The 24,031-nt window shown below is 40.6% G+C and overlaps 1 protein-coding gene across 4 annotated transcripts in view; it reads left to right on the top strand.

Moving 5' to 3' along the window:
• Positions 1–24,031, top strand: part of MET (MET proto-oncogene, receptor tyrosine kinase) — a 91,244-nt gene that overhangs the window by 9,067 nt on the left and 58,146 nt on the right. For 2 of the 4 annotated variants that reach the window (XM_082057056.1, XM_082057055.1), the window contains exons 1-2: positions 10,881–10,953; positions 11,235–11,581. In XM_082057056.1, the coding sequence (XP_081913182.1) occupies positions 11,243–11,581 (339 nt within the window). In that variant the 5' untranslated portion in view covers positions 10,881–10,953; positions 11,235–11,242. Of the gene's footprint in view, positions 1–10,366; positions 11,582–24,031 lie in introns of those variants that run through there. The other 2 variants (XM_082057054.1, XM_082057053.1) reach the window with 1 other exon arrangement.

Below are 24,031 nucleotides of genomic sequence, written 5' to 3'. Positions count from 1 at the left end.
AATTCAGTGGTATTAACTACTTAACAAAACTTCATGCTCAGGAGTAATTGTTGTAATATAGTCCTAAATTAAAAACATACATTAACTGACATTTCCAATTTTACCACTGCCATTTTATTTTCCTTTTGGATAAGCAGACGAAGATTAAACTTATGGGTAAGATCCAGAGAGGCTACTTTGGCATCTAAAATGGGGTTTAGAGTGAGTTCAGGGCATAAGTCCAAGAAAAGGGATCCAGAAAGCTAACACTTGCTGGCCACGAAGCTCTCAGGTGCTTAGATTAACTGGTGCCTGTGCTTTTCCCTGGATCTCACCTCAGCTTCAGCTCTGTGGGAGAAAAAAATCATGTGGAGCAGTAACAGGCCCTTGGTCCTGGCTGGGTTACAGCTGCTGGTGAAGCTCACGTGCAGTCCCCAGCCAAGACGGAGCCAGGCACCGCAGATGGGTCCTGATGCTGACAGGAGGCCTCCAGTCCCACGTTAAATGTCAAGCAGGGTCTGTTGTGTTAGGACAAGGGGTACTGGTTTTAAACTAAGAGAGGGGAGATTCAGACTAGACATGAGGAAGTAATCTTTTACAGCAAGGGTGGTGAAACACTGGTACGGGTTGCCCAGAGAGGTGATAGATGCCCGATCCCTGGAAACATTCAAGGCCAGGCTGGATGTGGCTCTGAGCAACCTGATCTAGTCAAAGATGTCCCTGCTCATTGCAGCGGGCTTGGACTGGATGACCTTTGAAGGTCCCTCCCCACCCAGACTATTCTGTGATTCTATAAATCCCTGCTCTTCCTCCTTGCCCGCTCGGCTCCAGAGCATAAGGACCACTTTCTTTAGGATGATTCACATTCACACCTTCCAGAGAGGAGAAAGAGAGAGAGGAGCAGCCATCAGGGCAGGATGCTGGATGTCTCAAGGCAAAAGGGCAGGAAGGTGCCTGCACCCAGGGGAGGGCTGGTGGCAGAGAGGGGCAGAGCCAAGCCCGAGTCCCTTATTTAGACTTTTGGCCAACCTATTCATGCAGGGATGAAGGTCACAGTTTTTAATCAGCCCCTTTATGTCAGGCACTGTCCTGCAGCTCAGCCTAGCTGTGCTGTGCCTGTTGTAAGCACCAGCACTAATCCCTTTGTATTTTGGAGGTGTTTTGTAAGAATGAGCTAATTTATCCTCATGTCACCCCTATGAGAAAGGTAAATACTCTCTGAAGTTTGGAAACAGCCTCTTTGCTTATCTCACAAACTCCTTGAATCTGGCTCCAGATTTCCAAAGCAGACACTCTGGGGTCTGAAAAAGTCCAAAACCCGGTACTATGTCCTGTATAAACCCGTACCACTGAGAGCAGCGGCTGCACATTTAAGCCTGCCAGGTCTCCCCAAAATGAGAGGAGGGGACAGGATGAAAGAAAGTAAATGAGACAGCTGAACAATCTGTTCAGAAAAAGACAAACAAAAAAACCTCTGTTAGCATGAAAAAAACTCAGACCACTCAACCATCCCTAAACACCTTCTTCAAACTATTGAGCTTTCAGCGTCTCCTGAAGGTCAGCACAATATTTCAGAATAAAAGCTGCGGCTGACGGACCCTCGCTGAGGGAGAGGTGCCAAAAAACAGGAGCTGAGGCTGCTCCAGATCAGCCACTCTACTGATTGCAGCTGTGACACTGTCGCCTCTGGTGAGAGCCGGGATGTCAGATAGGCTGGTCCCAGGCCATTTCGGGATTTATGAACACCAATACTGTAAAGTCCTTGGAAGCAGATCATGAATCACAGGTTCACAGCAAGGGAGCAGTCATGCCAATGAGCCATCATTAACTCAGTTTCTAAACTGAGTGAAAGTAGGGCATCAGTTAAAGTGCATTGCAATAACATAAACCTGCAGTGACAAAAGCGAGGTCAGCATTAAAAAGAAAAGGTCATAACCTCCTAACCAAACACAGATGGGAAATGAGCACTATCCTTGACATTGCTCCTGTTTGATTATCAAAAAGCTGCTATGAAGCTAAGTAGACCATCAGGTTATTAACTTTGGTATCAGATAAAGGATGTGTTCTGCTAAGCTAACACATAAATATAGACTTAATTACTTTCACTAGGTGGTTTATAAACACAGCCAATACAGTTTTCTCTGTAGCCATTCTGTGGGTCTGCACCACGTTTTTTCATGGGGCAAAGACCGCTAGGTTAGTTTTGCACAGATGAAGTTTTTGTTTGGCAGGGCTAGTTGTCTCAGATATAACATTACATGATCATGGATATACTGCTTGTGGAGCCAGCTTGGGCATGGAGTGCAGTCTACTTTCCAGCTCTAAATATAATACATGTGGACAAATCACAGTATTGGTCCAATGGCCTGTGCCAGGACAGGCTGGTTCAGCAGCTTCACAAAGCTCCTAGGTGCAAGAAGTGGGCTTGGAGGCAACATAAAGGCCTCTGTGCAGTGCCGACACAGGTCCACAAGCAGAGCTTTTCTCCTGTTTCTCCTTTCCCTGGATAAGGCAGCCCCCAGCAGCCCCATTCCAGCCCTTTGACAAGTTCTCTCAATCTGAGGCCCAGCTCACTCTTACAGATGTGCTGATCTTGCTGGGACCCTGCATGAAGTCTGACCATGACATCTCAGCTTGACAAGCTATGTATCAAGCAAGATGTCAGCAACCTATTGGAAATCCTTGACCTTAGTTTTTGTTGCTAATTTGCCTTGTGGCTGTCAGATAGACGTTGACTGAGAAGGGTGAAGTCATGGCACCCAGTGGCATGCTTTATGTGTGCCCGCCAAGCAGAAAAGCCGCTGCCTGACACCATCCTGCCAGTTCTTTCAGAGAAAAGAATAGAGCCAGCACTATTGCTTTTGCTTGGTATCCTAGGTATTTGTACCACACCTTGGAGGAATTCAGGGACTTGTTGGGTTTTAGTTGCTGTTATTATCATGCTTATTATATTTACTATGACATCAAAAGGAAACAGAATAATTTAGTTTGCATGTGGATCCTTTGGTACTTTATTATCACTAACTGTTGATGTACAGAACTTTTTTTTCTTTTTTTTTTTCTTAGAGAGATTAATGTTTGGCTATGAAGGGTTATTGTCTCAGGGACTCCTAAGAACCATTAGCACCAGATGACAATTAAACTGCAGGAAATGCCCTGCATCAAGATCATTCATAATTGCTGTTAGAACATTTAGATCAAATCTGTATGCTGTCTTGGTTACTCACGGCTATCTGCCTTTTAATCTTTTCCATTTTATGACCCATGCCATTCCTTTAATTATCACAGTATGGAAGGCTGTTAGCTTTACAAGACAAGGAAGGCTTCCAAAATCCGCTCTGCATTTCAATACCAGAGTTCAGGTAGACAGATGTTATAACCATAAAGCATAAAGTAGAAAATCTAAGTAAGTGCTGAGAGGAGTTAAGAGAATTGAGCTAAAACTGTGCTTCCAGCCAGGTTTGACAACTCGGCTCTTTAAGAAAGGAGGAACTACATTCCAAGGAAATTACACTGTCCCCGTTCTGTAGACAACAACAAAATGTTCAGACTCCAGCATAAAGTTGATCGACAGGATCAACTCAGAAATACAAGAAAACTGCTTCCTCCTAACATAGGGTATTTTTATACACACCAAAAAGGACATGCATCTTTACCTGAGCTTGTGTGTCTTCCTTGGTGAACCAGGGCCCATGTCTGCATTTATCTCAACTGACTAGTCAATAAAGGTATTTGCTTTGCATATGCAGTGAAAGCAGGTTAAGAGATTAATTACTCTGGCCAAACACGTGAAAAAGTGGGAGTGAAACCCAAATATTTCCATATTCACTCACCTGAAATGGAAGACCAACCTTACCCTGTGTTAGTGGTCATGACATATACAATAACAAGGATAACATCATACAATAACAAGCATAACATTATTCAACCCCACATACAGCTCCTTTTCTACTTGGACTGAACACTTGGACTAAATAAGATGTTCACATGTCAGTTGTCAGGCTGAAGTATTTGCTTTAGATGCCAAGCTTAAGTCTGTGCTAAAACTGGATTTACTTTAGTGCCAGTGTCGTGGTAAAGAGCCACAATAGAATCACAGGTATATTCTTACTGAAGCTCCACAATTGCTGACTTGTTTCAGATAAATGGAGTGGATCAATAGTGTCGTGTTGTTCAAAGTTTACTTTCTATTTTACTACTATGGCAAACAATATAATTTTTTTAAATCCTCCCATCATTATGGATCTGTATGTGGAAACCTGTCCTCCTGTATTTAGAGATCCAAGTCCATCTGGAAATATAAGCATAAACAAACAACGAAGGACCTACCTTATTGTGGGTATTTCCTCCCCATTTTTCAATTATTCTTTGTATATTTTGGACTTCTTTTCTAGTTCCTGTTCTTTGTGGAATTGATTCCTCAGCCCTTAGAATGAGTACCACTTCCTCACGTGAGAAATTTCCCTGAATCCCAACAAATGTGGTATACCACCTTTTAAATTAGTCTTTTGAGCAATATATAGCTCTTGATCTGCTCCACTTATTTTTAATATATCAGTGAGTGTTTGCTGTGGTTTGTTATGAAAGAACCTGTAATGCCATTGTAGCCTATCACAACAAAAAATGATTAAATAAATCCAGTTGTGCTGCAGACGCAAGATGTGAGTTGGCTTTAGGATGTTAAGATCTGAAGCAAGTTTCAAAGAAAACACTCTACGCTTCATTGCACTGCAAGACACCTACAAAAAAAAAGCTAAATGAATATAACATTTTCTCCACTGCAAAAGACAGATTAGTGTTCTTGTGTTTTAATGCCTATTAAAAATAAACATGGCAGACAATGAAATGCTTCTATTGATAGCTGCTGTGAATTACAATGGTATATTGGACCCAGTAATGGACTATGTATATTAAAGAGTATATTTCATGCAAGGAGAATTTACTACCTTTTTTTTTTTTTTTTTAATTTGAATATTGTAAGAGAAAAGGCTTACAGATCAGTTGAACATGCTAATGAAAGCAATTTCTTCTGAAACAGACGACTGCACTGGATATGCAGAGGATTTAGTTAATGGTAGATCCTCCAGCAATTGCCTGGGCTGTGCCCTGCCCACAAGTTCTCCACCATTGGCCATCTGTATGCACACACACCTCTTGGGAGTACCACAGAAATCTCCCAGCTCTGTTGTGAATGAATTTATGACATAAATCATTGCTACTAAGTCCTATGACTCTATACACTGGGAAGATGCATCGTGTTAGTGTACATATCATGGTGCAGGAAAGGTACATTTCCATCCTAGTCAGGATAAGTAACCTAAACCAGAGTTAAAATAGTGCTAAAGACAAGGGAATATGGATTTTAACTCAGATTAGCTGTTTGAAATCAACTCTGGGATCATTTGTATGTTTGTTGCTGACTTTCTCAAATTTCCTTGTTCCCTCTGATATTTTAATTCAAGGTAGCTAATTCAGGTTAGCAATTCTGACTTAAGAACATTTTTAATCGGTGGACATAGAAGATATATGTGAAACGCTTACGGAGGTTAAACTAACCAATCTTGTCTACAGATGCAATCATTTAATTGAAAAGTTTGATGAAGACACATCTGCTGAGAGCTTAGTCTGTTGAAGCTGATGCCAGTGCTGTGACAGATTAGCAACAAGAAATTAAATTTGGATGGATGGAGCTGTTACCATCTTCCCATCTCAGTTGCCCTGTCCTGTTAAATGATGCTCCTGTCTCCATGGTAGGGCATCTGATCCACAAGGAATCAAGTCCTGAACTGGCATGGATTTTGATTCAGGATAGTAAAGCAAACTGAACTCTCAGTAGCAGTAATCACTATGGTTATCCTCTATAAATTTGCCACCACAAGTCTGTCAGAGCCCATAGTAGCAAGATGTACTATCCCACAGGAAAAGATATAAAACCATACTATCAAATATTTCCTTAAAGGAGGGAAAAGGCTATGATTTCCTGACCACAGACTTTGTGAAATATGAATTCATGTGGCTCTGCTGTTACCTAACCTGAAAATACCTATCTGAGGACTAAATGTGTTCTCGTACAGACACGCTGTATGTGGGATATGCAGGAGCCTGTCATTTCCTTTTCTGTAATAAAGCAAGGAAAGAAGAGATGTACTAACCAAGCTACAAACACTTGCTTTCCTGTCAGTGTGTTGTCTTAGCTTGTGCAGGTCCATGGAGTGCTTTGTGATCAGAGTTAGATGGGACTTGAATTCTTGAAATGAGGGCTAGGAAAACAAGCATGACTGTGTTTTCTGGCTGCCTTGCATATGATAGCTTGAACATTATTCCACAATAAGGCCAGGCCTGACTTGTCAGAATGGTGTTGAACAGTGCAAAGAAGAGACATGATGTTCAGTGTTTACAGATTATCACCCAGGCCATGATTAGGGAGAATGAGATTTGTAGGAAAAAGATTGCCATTGGGAAGCTGTTAATGGCACACAAACACTCAAGACCAAGCCTGATGGGAAGCATCCTCCGTAGCACTTGAGGTTCCCAGGCACGCTCATGTGACACATCATTACTAGCCACTTGCAACAGTTGACCAAAATCCATTTTCTCATCAGTTATACAAGCTGGTGTCTGCTGAGGGATGGAAAAATGAGCACATCATGACACAGGCTTTGAAAATATCTCTTACAAAAGAAATAATCCATCCACAGCTATTGCTTGCTGATCGTTATCGCAGGCCAAAGCTTACAAGTCTTCAGTAGACACATGAAAGACACACTGACACACAAGTCATGGGGAGGTCACAAAAGAATGAACAGCATCCATCATTCAAACCAAGTAGAGAAACAAAGGGATTACTTGTTTTCCTTTTGCAACTGATAGGCAGCAACTAGTTTTTGACCTGTATTCAGAAAGTGTATTTATAGCCAAAGTATTTTGTTTCAAATTCAGCAAAACTCTTCAAGTGCTTAAGTTCAACTGAAATTACATTTGAGTATGTGCTAAGGAGAATTGGGACTGTTGGATCCTTAGAAAGAGGTGAGACTGAATTTTTATTTCTCCAAGGTTTTCCTCCTTCTTCAGGATGTATTAAAGTTAAGTGTGTTTGCAATGACCTGGTCTGGAGGTTACAGAAAAAACCTTCTGTGCTCCAGGCTGCAGCAGTAGAACTCAAAAATACCCTGGTTCAAATACAGATAAAAAGAGGTACCAAACTTTGTGGGAGTCTCACCGAGGAGTCTATATGATGCGAGGACTGTGAAAAAACAAATGCCTCAAGAAAGGAGTAGCGCACTGTACTCTTCACATAACTCCTATGTCCTCCCTAAGCTATAAATGTCTCACAGTAGAGCATGTATCTTCTGATTCCAGGCACCTTGAGGAAAGATTCACAGTGTGCTGGGCACATGCATTGTGGGGAACATAAATCGGAACATAAATCAGAGCCTGATCTTCCCATAGGTGGGAATCAGCAGATTTCTGTCTGAGAGGATGCTTGAAACACCTCAAAAGCACACAAAGGAAGACACAATGATGGAGCTCAGATATGAGAGCAAAGCTGACTTGGTTTTCATTTATTGCTCATGTTTTCCTTCCTGCAGTGGTGAAATACAGTATCTATTGTTCCTGGCATCCTTTGCGTTACACTGAGTCGCGCCCTTGCTCTTGCTGTTTAGGTCTTTGCTTCGGATCTCATTTTTTAAAAGGAGTTTAAGGGGGAATTTTCTGATTCCAGAGCACAGATTCAAATCAGCACTGTTTCAACAACTGGTTATAGTAGCCTATCCAGGGATACTGGCCTCACATCCCAAGATGAGGTTTCAGGGAAAGAATAAGACAGACCGTATTTATGGTTCTAAATCCCCCTGCATTGGACACTGGTATTCACTGTTGAACAGCTAGGCAACCTCTTTTTCAGACACTGGAAGAATGGGGAGGAATGTAAACTGAAGACTGAGGGGTGTACTGGGTGGGAAATCTATCTGGGAATATACTAAAACAAGAACATAGTATAGAGTGTACTTCAAGAAAGTAGGTGCCTGTCAAGTAACCTTGCATCTTTTTCCTCTATTGGTGGTTGATCATCCTCATCTTACTATTGTCCCACCTATTGTTTTGTCTCTGCTCAGTGCCACCCCTGTTGTGTGTGTTTAAACCTGTTGCAGGAGACAATGTACCTGCCTCTGTGTTGTGTCAGAAATCGAGCACTTTTGGAATTTTCTGCTTAATCTAGCATTTGTCAGGACATGTTGACTCGTCAGAAGGGAATCTGCAGGAATGTATCAGTTTTAGCAGTTTCTTGGGTGGAAGTGCTGGCTGAAAGGAGGCACAGTCAGACAAGGTTCCCACTCCTCCCATTGCAGGGACCTTTGCTTGGCGCCAACGAGGCAGGGACGTGGACACGGTTGTTCTTGGATCGGGTGTGACTTCTGGGTGTTGCACACAAACTTCGAAAGCCTTGGTTTCATCCCAGCACAGAGCAGGAAGAATTCTGTAATAGCAAGTTTCAGAGGACGAGAAAACTGTTTCCTGCCCGTTACAGTATAAAGCTGTACTGGTCTGTGGGGCTATTTTCCAGTTATAGCAATATCCCTGCTGTTTTTTTTGTTTTCTTTTTCTTTTAAACTTAAATCCATACCTGATTTGTTTCCAGGATTCTTTTATCACTAATTAATATCAGAACATGTTGTTGATTTGTAGGAAGATCTTAATTTCCCAATACCAGAAGTGTGACTTGTTCTTACCAGCTAATACTTGCAAGTAGCCTCTGTTTCTGATTTTTATGCCCAGCTCTCGATCATGCTTCTTATCAGATAACAGGGAAGAAGAACGGTTCTTTGTTTCCAAAACCTATTATTTTGTGTAATTAATGAGGTAAGCCACAGAAAGAGTTCAGTGAACGCTGAAATAAAATGTCACAAGGAATGCAGGAGAATTATTGATGGATTGTTTTAACCAATCTAGTGAAAACACTGAGTTTATAAACAGCTGAAACAGCTCTGTTCTATAGTCATCTTTTCGTTTTTCTTCAAGTCTTAATGAAATAAAAAGTACAGATTCCTATTATTAGTTTGTAATTTTCGAGATTGTCTATTTTAAATCTCTTCAGTGGTCATAAGCATTTCTTGATTAGCAACAATTGCTTAACTATAGCCAACATATAAGTATTTTCCCAAAGAATGTGATCATATTGCTGTTAGAATGAATAATTGTTTTCTCCATGAAGAAGCTAAATTGGGCTTAACAACTGTGTCATGACATTAACAGAAAATGTCTGGTGTGACAGGGCATAGTGTGGACACTGCAACGAAACGCTCATAACCACAGTTCATTTAATTGATCTTCTGAGGGGGTGAAATATCACACTAGTCATCTGCCTTTGGTTTTTCAAGCCACATCAAACAATTGTGTGGAGAAGTGAAGTTAAAAAAAAAAAAAAAAAGGGAAAAGAAAAAAGAAAAGTGGTAGGTTGTTTGATTTCATCAGTTAATGGCTGTAGGTCACTTGATACCCCTTTGTTTGCAATACAGTGATATGCCTGTATCTTGTAAAGGTTCACCAGAGTGACTTACTGCTGTGGTACAAGGCCTAAAATAAAACTTGCACATGCCAAGCACCACATGATGCATAAAATATTCTGATAATACATTACAAAACCTTGTCAACACTAGGGAAAGTGACTATTCCAAGAAGTAGAGCTGACTGAAAAAAAACCACATTCTTTTTCCCCAACTGGGACCTTATAAAAGATAGTGGTTTGGGGAGCTGGAGGAGAGAGGGGGGTGGTTCTTCCTTTGGTCTGGTGGAGAAAAGTCTCTTCCTTGGTTAATCAAAAATGTCAACAGAATAAGAGAAGCCCACTTCCAGCTTAAATATTCACATTATTTATTGTCTTTTCTATTTCTTATTTTTGAGCAGCTGTGTTAAGAACCACCTCAGCCCCTTGAGGAACTTGCCAAATATCTTATATTCACATGCTGAAGTGCTACAACTGCTTTGTGTGCAGTTGTGTCCTGAGTATCCTGAGCAGCTTTGCTTTCAGCTACCTGTGCACCATCTTGTTCTAAATTGTATCATTCAGCTGGTTTAATGACAGTGTGGAAATACTCATCTCTCTTCTGCTGCTGTACAACACACTGAGGGCTCTTGCAAAATTCATCATAAGAAAATCCTTCCGTGAATTGTTCTGAAAGCAGTGAAATGGGTACCCATAAAGAACAGTAATCATAGCAGTTTCTAGCGCAGGAGTGTTAATGACACTAAGCAAGATTACGACACTTCTTAAACTGAAATAGTTCAGCTAATACATGCAGCCTAGAAACGTTTTTCTGTTGACTGATAAACTGATGCTTTAGTAGACAAAATATAACCTCTCTTTCCTTTAAATATATTTTGACAGATCGAATCTCTGACAATGAAGCCTTTTACTGCATATCCTTCTGGTTTTATCATATTCCTGTTTGCCTTGCTGCAGAGGAGCCATGGACAATGCAAAGAAGCAGCTAAAAAATCAGAGATTAATTTGAGTGTAAAATATGATCTTCCTAACTTCATTGCAGAAACGCCAATTCAGAACGTAGTTTTGTACAAGCATCATGTTTATATTGGAGCAGTCAACAAGATTTACGTACTAAATGAAAGTCTCCAGAACATTTCTGTGTACAAGACTGGGCCCATTTTGGAGAACCCTGACTGCGCGCCATGCGAAGACTGCAAAGATAAAGCCAATTTATCTAACAGCGTATGGAAGGATAATGTCAACATGGCACTGCTCTTAGAAACCTATTATGATGATCAGCTCATTAGCTGTGGTAGTGTGTCCGGAGGCGTCTGCCATCGTCACATCATTCACCCTGACAACCCTGCTGACATTGAAAGTGAGGTGCACTGCATGTATTCACCCCGGGTGGATGGAGAAGCAGATAATTGTCCTGACTGTGTTGTAAGCACTTTAGGAACCAAAGTTTTGGTGACTGAAAAGGACAGGTTTGTCAACTTCTTTGTTGGAAATACTGTGACATCTATGTTTCAGCCTCCTCATGTGCTGCATTCAATATCAGTTAGAAGGTTAAAAGAAACACAGGATGGTTTTGAATTTCTCACGGATCAGTCTTATATAGATATCCTCCCTCAGTTCCGTGACTCATATCCCATTAAGTATGTCCATGCCTTTGAAAATGATCACTTTGTCTATTTTCTGACTGTCCAGAGAGAATCTCTTGACTCTCAGGCTTTTCACACCAGAATTGTCCGCTTCTGCACTTTAGACTCAGAGATGCGTTCTTACATGGAAATGCCTCTTGAGTGTATTTTTACTGAAAAGCGGAGGAAGAGGTCCATCCGAAAGGAGGTGTTCAACATTTTGCAAGCTGCCTACGTAAGCAAGCCAGGTGCAGTTCTAGCCCATGAAATGGGCCTTGGGTTGAATGATGATATTCTCTATGGTGTTTTTGCACAAAGCAAACCAGACTCTTCCGAACCAACCAACAGATCTGCTGTCTGTGCTGTCTCCGTGCGAACCATCAACGAGTTCTTCAACAAGATTGTTGACAAGCAGAACATGAAATGTCTCCAGCACTTTTATGGGAAAGAGAGCAGATACTGCTTGAACAGGGTAAGTGACAATTTCTTCACATTTTGGGACTCTCACTCTCTCTTTGCCTATTGCATTGCCAGGTAGCTGTCCCTAAGTTTCAGTTACAAAATGTAAGTCTGTGATCATTTCAAATTACTCACTGTTGCTGATGATTCACCTCTGTAAGGATTAGTTCCTGTAAATGGGCTGTTAAAATCACTGAGGTCCTTCTGGTGCTAAGAAAATATTAGTGGAACTAGAAAAAATCATTTTTAAAAAAATTATAATTGTTTTTCTGTGTTCTTGAGAGACTATGATGCAGATAAATGGAACATTTAAGCAGTTGTTTCTTTCAGTATCTTAAAAAAGTATTCATTAACATTCATATCCATGTGCACTGAGGTGTCCCTGAAAATATCACTCATATTTTAAACTGTGTTAACACTGAGTCACTGCCCTCTTTAGAAAAAAATGAAAGAGCTGGTTTGGAACAAACCATGAAGAGCCAGATTTTTATACAGTTACTCATGCTTAATACATAAACGGTCCCACTGAAATCAGTTTTCTTAATGAAAGAAGTGTCTATTAAAAGTGTATCTGAATGAGGATACTGGTAGTCTCAAATGGAACGGTTGCCTCTCTGTATACTGTATGTTCAGGTGGTTGATGCTCTCCAACCATCTGAAATATGTGAGTCAAGGAAGCGCAGAAGTTATTTCTTCCCTTCTGGACAGTGTCTGTGCCAGTGTCTGTTCTTGTAAAGGAAATATAGTGTCTGGGAGTGGGGTACTTCTAACGTTTTTTTTGAAACATGAAACATTACAGCTTTGAATCATACCTGCTTATGCAGCAGCGCCTTAAATGTTCTGTCTGGGGAGCTTACTTTTCTCAGATACAAGAGAACTGGAGCCCAGAGGTGACACACTGTCCTGTGATGGGGCGCTGCTCAGCCATGTGAGCTGGGATGAGGCCTGTGTCAGGATGGAGCAACAGATCAAGCTGCATTTAGGTGTGGATGGGATCTGTCATGTCCCATTATTGGGATTGCTCCTGGTGAGAGTGGGAACCACAGGCCTTCATCACCCCTATACCACCAGAGTCCTCCTCAGCATGGCTGCCCAGCGCAGGGCATCATTCTGGGGCAGTGGCACAGGCCTTGGTTGGGCCTTGCATGAAAGGGCTGCTCTTCACTGCCAGGGCTGAGACGGGGGGTCTGGGAGGAGCATCCATTAGAGACCTGCTGTGGCCCAGTAGCAGGAATGTGCTCAGCAGAGCAGCTGGACCCAGTCTCAGCATCATCACAACCACCTTGGCATTTGGGGGACAACTACTTATCACAGGCTCCAGGTGTTCAACACAGATAAAGGCTGATACAGCAGCCACAACAGACATAGCATTTTATTCTCTGTTTTTTGGGGGGTAAGGGAATTTTCAGGAACTGAAAACAAATTAGGAAACATTCAGCACAGTAACTTCTTATCTTTCTTCACTGTGTTATTGCTGTCCTAATTTTTCATTTCAGATCTTAATATCTTTTTTTTTCATTTTTTCAGTTCATTTTTAACAATGAACATTATTCTTCTCTGAAAGTACTTTTTTCCTTATTCCTGGGGCATTTTATTTGTGAGTGACTGTCTTTAAAGCTTGTGGCCTTTAACTTATCTCATTCTGTTCTTGCTTATACACCTGTTTCATAAGGTGATCTTTTCATAGAAAAGTATACCATTAAAATATTGACAGAATAATTTGCCACTTTTCACATGCTGGGAAGTACTTTCCCGTTTCAAAAGCTTTTCCAGAGTCTGCTGCTGCTTTGCATATCAGAACTGAATGTCTTATGCTGCAGACGGTTTATTATAGTTGCCCGTTTTCAAGAAATGTCATCAAAACTCTGATTTCTGCTACATCAAATTGATAAAGGGAAAAATGTTTCTGTGATTTCTTGTGGTTACTTTAAATGGCATAAAGGCAGTCAAAAGTGTCTTTCCTGAGTGTTTGCTTAACACTGAAATATCAAGACTGCCAAGCTTTGCCATTCCATTATCTTTGCTTTATTCCAGAGGACTCATTAAGGCTCCAGTGAAGAGTGTCCCATGAGGTTTTTTCAGGTTTCAATTGGCCAAAAAGATTGACAAGAATTTGCTAGGCATCCTCTATACACTTGTTTTTCTCAGGTGTGTAAAATAGACCAGCAAGGTTGGAAGGTGAAGAAAGGGAAGGAGCAGGCAGAAGGAGGAAACCTGTTATATCTTATGCTTATGTTTCTGTCAGGAATGTCAATTCTGGTCTTCCTTGATTTTGCTGGAGATAAAATAATAATAATAAAAAAAAAAAAAAATTCCAGACCCTTCAACTCTTCTTAGGCCCTTTTTTGTATATCATAAAAATGTGCATGAGGGCATAACCCATTTTTTCCTGTAAGTCACCTTCAACTTAAAAGAAAGCTTTTATAAACTGTGAGAGTTTGTCACAGTTTATCTTGGCAAAATTCAAAACTTGCTTTTTGTAATGTAGCCAAGATGATCTTTCTCTTTGATGTTGAAAGAATGAAACCACAGACCACTGATGCAAGTGAAAGGCACTGACCACTGTGAGACTAAGTCATAGGACAGTGAAAACAGTAGAGCAGTGAATATGGTATACCACTAACTTCAACGTTAAAAAGAAAAATTAGCCTTTAGCAACGTTTGCAAGGGAGTGCTATCTGATAATTTACAGTTAGAGTCTGATTGATGAAGCCCATTTCATGTTATCAAAAAAAGTCCCACAAGACAGTTGTACATAATTTTGTTGGACTTTGGGTAGTCCATCTTTTTAAGTGGCTGTCCCTCGGGACTGTTTAGTCTGAGGCTGCTAAAGGTAGAATTAGACCAAAATAAACCAGAATAAAATATCCAAAATATTTCCTCAACCTGTTCTTCTGAGATTTTAAGCATTTAAAAAACAAAAATACTTAAACTCATCTTGATATTGTTGACAAAATTTCTTAGTTTCCTAAAGGAATGAAGCTTATGTGGTCATGCTATTGTATACTTATCTTTCTGTTAGTTGTCCTGACAACTTCAACAATAAGAAATCTTAAAGATGTGAATCCAGGTATGAATCCAGCGATAGATCCAATATATGCTCAGGCTGTGGAAACCAATGAGGTGTAAAAAGCCCCTTTATAAGCATCAGAAGGACTCACAGGGATCCAAGCAGGTATTGCTCACCCCTGGGAAAAGTCTCTGTCAGAGCTTAGTTGGATAGCAAAGTCAACCAACCGCAAGTTATAAATCTAGACACAACTATGCTTCACTCATTCCAGTGCTCATGGAAAACTTTATAAAATTAAAATAAAACATTTCCAGTTGTGTTTAAGTGAAATACATACGTCAACACCTGGACTCACTGAGGTCAGGGTTAGGAAAAGTGAGTCCAGTGATGCATCTGATTCATATCAGATGTACCTCAGCAGAGCTGTGACCAGTTAGCACTTCCTAATAATTTCCTTCAGTGAAGAGCTGGCTGTCACTACCTTGACAGCAAGAAGGAAACAGAACTGGCTTTGAATTAATAAAAATATTTGGAGTCATAGTAAAGGGGTTTTATTGCCCGTGTCAGGACAAAGATATCTGAGAGGTGGCTGCTGCGGAGGCTTTTGAATCACTGTTCAGGAATCTCCTCACCCACAATGAAGAGAAAACTGGATGTAGGCTTTTAGCAGAGTGTGTTTGGTCACATTTAGTCACTATCAGCCCTGGTGTGCTGCTTCTCAAAGCAAAGTACTTAGATGAAGACGCAAATGCTGCTTAACTCATTTAGAGACATAGTCCAGTAGTACGCACCTCTGTCGTGGATTAAATGTGATTCTCCAAGTGAGGAAGATGGGTTGAGTTTAGCCTAGACAATCTCAAGTATACATTGCAGTTATTATTAGTTAGATCATGATCCTATGGGCTTTGTTTAGCCTTTCTGCATCCATTATATGCTAAACAAATGTGAGCCTAATTCTCCTCTGATAACACCCAACTTCAATCACTGTTGAGTTCCATGGAAAAGCACTTCTAACAATGAAATACAAATTCAACTCTTTAAAGTTCCTGTGGTTTTGTTTCTTCTACAAGTAAGTTCAGGTGAAAGCTTAAAGTACTCCATTCACCTTACAGGAAAAGAGAAACCACAGACAGGCTTTTGCCACCGTGTTCCCAACAAGTGTCCTAAAGCAAGACAAACTGGTCACCAGTCCTGTCAAATGCAAGGCACAAACATTTGGAAGAACACAAAACAGAAAATCACCAAAACAAAAGATAAAGTGACAGCAAAATAAACACATAGTGATGCTTCTTTATTACCATTACACACATGATAGATGAGTAAAATTGGGTTATGCTTATATTGTAATGGAAGAAAATAATTGCTGCCTTCTATCAGGAAACCGCAAAGGCACTTATTGATCTGTCATCCTAAGGGTATGCCTAGGAATATTTAATAAAATAAACAGAGACAAATAACTCTTTTGAGGCCCTGTAACTGTAGTATCCCACACCATTTGGCTTAACATTTTTTGGCAGATTTAAAAATAACACCACATCTTCTGATTAGGAAGAGTTGATGTGGCTTGTTTAGATAATCTCACAGCATGGAGGAAATGTTTTTTTTTTTTATATTGCAAGTAGAATGTGCCTGAATATTTTCCCTAAAAGTCAGGCACCGGAATCCATCAGATTGGTTCAGTAGTTTATTCTTTTGGAAATGCTATATCAAATGGCATACAGCATTCTGCCTGGCACAAAGCCTGCTCCCATCCATACAGATTTTTTTGCGAGCTTCTCTATGGGTTCTAACATCTCAGAAGAATCAACAGAGAGGGACTGCATGATGGACATTGTGCAGTGACACCCTTTAAAACACGCTTAAACCATAGTAGGAAAGTGGCAGGCTGCATCCACGTTCCCGTTCTGTGCTCACTGCCTGTTTGCTGAAAGCAGGTGGTACCCGGAGGGTCCCCGTTGTGCCCTGTACGATGCATCGCAAGGCCGGGAGCGCTCACCTCCCAGCTCCCCTCCAGCACTCAGTATGTGGCCATCCACCCATGGGGCCATGCAAGACCTGACTGGGGCAAGTGGCATGGCCTAAGGCAGTGGTGTCAAACTCATTCTCACCCGGGGCCACAGCAGCCTCATGGTTGCCTTCAAAGGGCAGAAGGTAATTTTAGGACTGTATAAATGTAGCAGTTACTGCCTAAGGGATTGCAGAAAGAGTCTGAACTCCAGTTAAACTGCATATGGGGGTGGTGTTGGTCTGGGTATGGATACAGGTACAGATGTGGGTATGAGTGTGTAAGGGATATGGTATGAGCATAGGTATAGGTATAAGTATAGGTGAGTATGGGTGTGGTTATCTCAGGCTGGACCTGATTCAGCAGAGGTGTAACTATCGAGGTAAGGGCTGTTCTGTCCCTGGGACTGGCCACATGGACACCACCATGAGGGAGTTCCCCAGAAAAAGACAGGGCAAGGAAAAAGCCAGGTCGGGGAGTTTCTTTGGAAAGTACTGCATCGTCCTGAGCAGTAAATACCTTTGCACACTCTTGTGAGCAACAAGAGCTATGGGATCCAGGGGCTGACATGTTAGTTCCTGAGCGCTGCAAAAAATACAGTTCTGATGTCCTGCTAGCGGCCTATCTCTGTTTGCCTCCCAGTGCTGCTTCTTGGTGTTTTATCATCTTCTCGATGAAAGCTGAATTTCTCTGTGAAAAAGTGGAATCCCTTAAACTACCATTTTCTGCACAGGGCACTACTTTATCAGCCAGAGTTACTAATAATGTTCCATTTCCAGACTTTTTAATAAAATTTTTCCACTGAAGGTAGGGTTCCCTATTGGTTATTAGTGTGGAAGAGTGACTCCACTGCTTTTGTCTCGAATTGCACAGAAATAATTTCAGGCAGAAAGGTTTTTGGTTTTTTGTTTGTTTGTCTGTTCGGGTTTTGTTTTGATTTCTCTTTTTTTTTACCATGGATCTCTAGATTCTCTGGTCATGTGTTCTTTATGTCTCAGAGTTTCAGAAGGCCCTCAAATAATGCTAAAGACTAGAACTGGACACAGAATAATTTTATTATCCTATGTAATTTTGCAAATTTACCTTTACAGCCCCATGACAAGAGATGTCTAAAATGCCAACTAGCAGGTATGCAGCATTAGAGACACTCACTAGAGATGTGTAATATTCAGATCTAAGCCTCTTTTTCTGGGTTCAGACCAAATTCTAATGCTCCTTTGCCCTAGATTAAGTTCCTGTCTCATCTGCTGATGGCTATTCTGCAATGGGACTGTGTCAGCCTCTCCTAAAGGAGTTGCTTGGATTTCTTTATAAACAACTCCATGTTCCAGAGAAAGATAAGCTGAATCTGCAGTGCCCTGCATGCAGATCTAAGTCCTGGATTCATCCCACCTGGCTTGAGTAGGTAGTTGAGACATCGAAGTGAGCAATGAATTTTCCTCAGGTTCTGCTGCCAAACGATGAAGAGACATATAAATCCTGACAAAGCAGACATCTGCCTTTCAGCTCATTCAGCACCAGCCTTACCTCAGCAGTTTCTCTACTTATTCTATTTGATCTGACTCAGGACCACATATTGCTGTCATTATTGCTCACTGAAGCAGCAGTAGGTAATTATTATCCAGGAGAGTGTTGTGTTACTCAAACTTTCTAGGTTGCATCTGGGTTTCTGATCTCACACAGCTTTTGCATCAGAGTGCAATTACTCCTCATTTCCAAACATACAAGTAAAACCAGAGTCAAATCCGACAGTAAATTAGAAAACAAAACAAAACAAAAACTGCTAAGGAGGAAGATCTATGGGATAAATGGTTCAGAAAGCAAGTGTAGGTCACAAAGAAATATTAACTTGCACTGTCTGTGGGGTGGTTGAAAACGATGAAATGTTAGAGGAGGAACGACTGTGTGAGAGGTAACGAGAGCTTCATTTTCTTAAGGCAGATGTCACCTTGCTTCTATACACAGCCTGTGGAAATTAGGGCAAATTGTGTGATTTTTCTCCTATTTCTGGACTCCTTTCTATCCCACACATCTCTTGCACCACTGTTTGGCTAGACATGTTGTTGTGCAATGTTATCTTGGAATAAGAGTCTCCCCTCTCAGCATCGTCTTACGATAACTGGTCTACTTGGAATTCCCAACTTTTCTATTTCATCGCAGCTTCCATGTAAATAAGGACTTATATGAAAAATGCACCTGATGCACACTACAAATGTGCAGCAAAACTGCTTTTATCAACACAACATATCCGATGCATTATTTTTTTTCTTCAAAATGTCTAATTACTCAACACCTCTCCTTTGATAATCTGTACACTGAGTTAAATGTTAAATTAATATAAGGGAAATCAGCAAAATACAAAGATTACTTAGGTCCATTTTATCTGCTGAATCAATAGGATTTACTTAGTGCTAATGCACTAACCAGATTATGAGAACTAATGCAGCACTGTTCAATGACAAAAGCAAATAAGTCTTTGAATGATCTTGACAATAGAACATGTAATCATCTTAATTTGTATTAACTAATTACATTTAACCTGGATGTCTTTTTACCTATTACCTTAAGTGGAGCATCAGTACAGTAACTTCCTTCGCCATTCTTATTTTAGCAGTGAAGTAAATCAAAGCAACAAGTATTAAGAGATAGTGGGATCACACTATGTAAAATCTTACATCCATGGAGTTCTTTAAAACATTTCTCTTTTCATAAAAATTTCTGTAAAATTTCTTTCCATGGACTTCAGTGAGCTCTAGATCAAGTCCTTGAAGCAGAAAGAGTTGCTTGAAGGTAATCAATTCTTCAGCAATTCCCGGTAACTTGTTCCTGATTTTGCAACAAGTAGTATTTTGAAGGGCTGGTTTCCTGTGTAACTCGGACCATCTCCAGGCAGCAGCAACACAAAATAGTGGACACTGAGTAGTCAGGATTGCTTGATTGTTTCCATCTGAAAGGACTGTTTCCAGTTGCTTGCTTTTTCTTCACATCTCCTGCTTCACAGTTGAGATTTGCAAAGTTCATTTTCAGAAAGGGAACATACTTCTCCTGTATTTTGCAAAAAAAAAGTCCTTGAATTGCCTTCAAAACCATGAAGAATATTGGGAAGAGGAGGAAGGAAGAAGAAGGAAATAATTCTTAAAACAAAAAGAGGAAAAACTCTTTTACCCTTTTTACTGTAAAGCTTCAGTGCCTCAGCAGAAGTTCTTAGGAACAGGAGAAGCCAGTCCCCTGCCCCAGGCATGTTCAGTTCTCCGTGAAGGCTGGACTGAGTTCAACAGCACCTACACCCTTGAGGAGTCTTTCACTGGTCAAGAAGAAACCAGAAACATGGTGGATCTGCTTCTTTGGGAATTGTTTAGGATGTAAATATTCATACACTGGCAAAATTGAGCTATTCCATTCGTTATTTTTTTTCCCTTCTTTAGGATTACAAGACGTACTTGGTCTCTAGTGCTGGTGTGCAGAAATCTGTTTTACAAAGCACACAGCACTGTGTTTTCAGATACTTCTCTCTCGTGATGTGACTTCTGAGTGATTTCTGTTTCACTTTCCAAGAACATGGGGTTCTTGAGAAGAGCAAGTTAGTTGTTTGATAAAACAGGGCTTGAAGAAGAGGGAGAAATTCAACATACCTAGTACCTATCACAGCCTCATTAACATGGAAATTAGCTGTCTTTCTGTGCTGTGAGAGCAAAAGGTGGGGTACATGCTGCATATCCCCAGCAGACTGCTCTAGTCTAGCTTCCATGTAGTCTCTGCAGCAAATAATAGCTGATTCATCCATTTGGAATACCTTTTTTGAAGACTTACTGACTCTATCAATATGAATGTGTGCAATAGTTCAATATGAAAGACCCAGGCTCTTAATTGATAATATTTGATAAAGGAAGTGAAATGGGAGAATATGAATGTAATGCAATCTTGGTGCCCACAAGGAACCCTATTTGTGTGCATTTGGCCTGCTATGATACAGTACCCATGACCATACTGATCTATGGCCACCTCTGCTTCATTTCCCACAACTGCTTCTCTTGGAAATGCAGCAGCAAATTTTGGGAACTCACACTGCCGTTTTGCTGACCCAGCGGGTGAGGAGTCTCGCTGTGAACTTGCAGTTGATCACGTTGGCAAAAGCCAACATGCTACATCCAGAGAATTTCTGTTTCTCATGTTCCTCAGTTCTGGCTGGCTTCTCTCCTGCCTGTTGTACAGCGCTGGAATTTGCTCACAAGAGATTCTTCTCTGGTCAATTACTTCCAAAAAATAAATGTGTTCGTATTTTTTCCGTGTATAATCATTGAATGTGCTCATAACCATAAAGAATTCAGGCACCCTATGACAGTTAGTTATAGTGAGAACAATAAATGTGATTATGACTTTTTAGCATTGCTAGTAGTAAAATTTTGTCCCTTTGCCAAGGCAACTGACAGAAGAAGGCATGAAGTGAAGAGTCTGTAAATGTGACAGAACTGAGAAAGTTTGTCCTGGTTATTTTTCTCCTCTTTCCATTTTGTCAAAGGGTTATAAGTACAAGGATCTTGGTAGTCATCTCTGAGTCCAGTGTTAAAAAGACCACTGTGTGATAGCTGAGAAGATTTATGAGATTTATGAAATTTAAGGACTAATTTCTTTGAAAGATAACAATGATAGACAGACCCAATTTATAAAGTCCCTCACTTTTATTTACATGGGACTGGGAAACAGAGAATACAGGTTCTAACTCCAGCCATCCAGCAGATCTCCAACATGATGCTGATCGGGTCACTCATCCTCTTCAGGCAACACCCTGACTTTGCTGAGTTGCTGGGGCCAGAATTCCACTTCTTGTATTTCACATGGAGAGAAGAAGCAATCAAATGGACTTCTTACCTGAAGAGAAATACTGCAAACTACCCAGAAAATTCAAATGTATTACAGAACAGAAAAACTGTATTGGCTAAAAATAAACAAGAAAATTTAGAGGAAAATCTGATAAGGTTCTTCTGTGTTCCTCACAGTTACTCTTCCTGTTCAGAGTCTGCTGTGCATGTAAATTCTTCACTATTATGTGCCTGGTTCCAATAGGACACACTCCTGAAAACTGTAGTTTTATTACTCATCCTAATTCACTGACCTCCGCAACAGAAGAGATAAGCAACTCATACACCCCCTCTGGTTATAATCATCTTGGGAATCAATTTGTTGTGTAGAATTATTTATGCATTCAGTCTACAGCAGTTTCTTTGGAAAATGATTTTTACTGTTTGCAGATATCAGGATCCAGCTCATTTAGCAGTAGCTCGTTTCCCCCTGCTCTGTGTTGTGCTATAGAAATGCTCAAAGCAGAAAAGTTGTCGGCACTTGTGGGAGCCTACTGCTCTTGAGGGAGACTCCCTCAAGAGGATCCATAGCAGAAAACAAAAGTTCATACTTAGGAGCTTGATTCCTGACAGCCAGTAAGTTAAAAGTCATATAAACAAACCAGGAGGAAATAAGACTCCTGCTTATTCCTACTTCCACTTGAGTTCTTCTTCATAACTGACACTAGGAAATTTTACCTAGTCATGTTCAGATCATTTCTCCAATTGGTCAAATTAAATTTTAATTTTAGCGATGTCCTCTAAATTGCTCACAAGACAGTAAGAGATGTTCTGCAGTGACTAAGTCATTAATTTCTAATTTATTCAAGACATGAAACATAACATCAAGACATTACACATAATATCATTTTCTAATTGATCACTGCACTTAACTAAGAACTTTTTTTTAAGGTTTTGGCCAGCTCTAGAAGGATGAGCCAGGCAAAGTGTTTCTCCAAATTGCAGACACTGCAAATAACAGAAAAGCTCACGAAAAGTCTTTGGTTAAAATTTTGAGGTTTTTGTTCCCCGAGTCTAGTATTCAGACTAGAGACTAGACTGTGATAAGCTCTGACACTGACCGAACTGGGTATTTTTTTGAGATTTTCATTAGTGGCTTTAAGATTTCCTCCCTGCTTTCCACTTTTGGCTTCAAATTTGCAACTCTGTCCGAAATGTTATTTTTATGCTCACTGAATATGATGTATAAATCATCAGTTAACTGCCAAACAGCGACGTCTCCCGATGGCCCAGCTCAAAGATGTTGAGAGACTTTTTTGGCACATTCATCTTCTGTGGACCGAATCCAGGGTAAATTCTGTAACATTACAACTTCGCCTATGAACAAATAAGATAGCGCTGGTTATCTCTAACCCTTCTGCACAGGGCCAAAACGCAGGGCTTGCCCGCACCTCGTTGCATTCCAGTGGCACACCTACCCCAGCTTCACAAAGCCCTCGCTGTGAATCACAGGCGCGATTGGCACCTCCTACAAGAGAAGCGATATAGCCAAGCCCAAGCACTTTCCCGTCCTCTAATCGTCTATTTCAATAGTTGTGTGATTTGTCACTGGCACTTGGCATAATATACAGAGTGCATCATCTGACATCAGTTATTTTTCCACATTGACAGCCAAACGGATACTTATGTGTATCCTGAGAGAGAGAGGGAGGGAGGGAGAGATTCAGGCTTCAAAGAGTTAATTTAAAGCAGCTTCTTTACCAAAGTTTTCTGTGTTATCAATCTTCCTTTAGTTTTCTAAGTAGCCTTTTAATCTCCGCATTTCTTCTCAAAGATCAAAGCTGTTCTATTTTTTAAACAGCTAACCTTACATTATGGTTAATCCATGAAGCACCAGGTTTTGTAAGAGAGCCATATGTGGAACAATCTGCAGGTTCTTGGGCAGATACCCAAAATTACTGAGTTGACTTTGTGGCTGGACTGACTTTGGGGAAGCTAAGAAAGGTGTACGGGGCAAGCAGGGAAATCTACTTGCTTCTTAAAAAGAACTTGAATAAGGTTTCATGAGGCATGTCAGGATGTTCAAATTGTATTGAGATGACTCCATAGGAGGAAGTACTTTTTTGAGGTTAGCACGTCTCTCCCCAGAGTTGTTTGCTTATGGAAAAAAAAAAGAGTTACAGCAAAGAGCAGAGATCCCAAGTTGGGGGAGGGTAAATTCAGAAATCTGCCTTATTTCAAAAAGCATGAAAACTATACATCTTTCTGCACTTGAACTATTCATACTCATTGTATGAGTAATCTTTGCACAGATGTTTCAGAAATACTTTTAGACTGGGTAGGATATCAGTGCAAAAGAATATAGCTTTTAGCTTTTTTGGTGACCAAAACGAAGAAAAAGCTGAATTTGTCTGTTGATGATTTAACCCAGTCAAATACTGGGTTAAAAAATACTTAAAGTGTATTCAGGGTTCCTAGTTCAAAATATTAGTTCAGTTCCTGCTGAGGAAAACACACCATACATTAACAGTTAATACCAAAACTGAGACAGCAAACCCTTTAGCATGAGGATGACCAAACTGTTAAGTCACTGCTGTACCAGATCCAATCTAGGAGCCCGCTTTCTCTGTCAGGAGGCAGTGCACAGAG

This window comes from Streptopelia decaocto (assembly GCF_964273445.1).
Source record: "Streptopelia decaocto genome assembly, chromosome: 1".
Lineage (NCBI taxonomy): Eukaryota > Metazoa > Chordata > Aves > Columbiformes > Columbidae > Streptopelia > Streptopelia decaocto.
The sequence above is the reverse complement of the archived record's forward strand: the minus strand, read 5'-3'. Positions and strand labels throughout refer to the sequence as shown.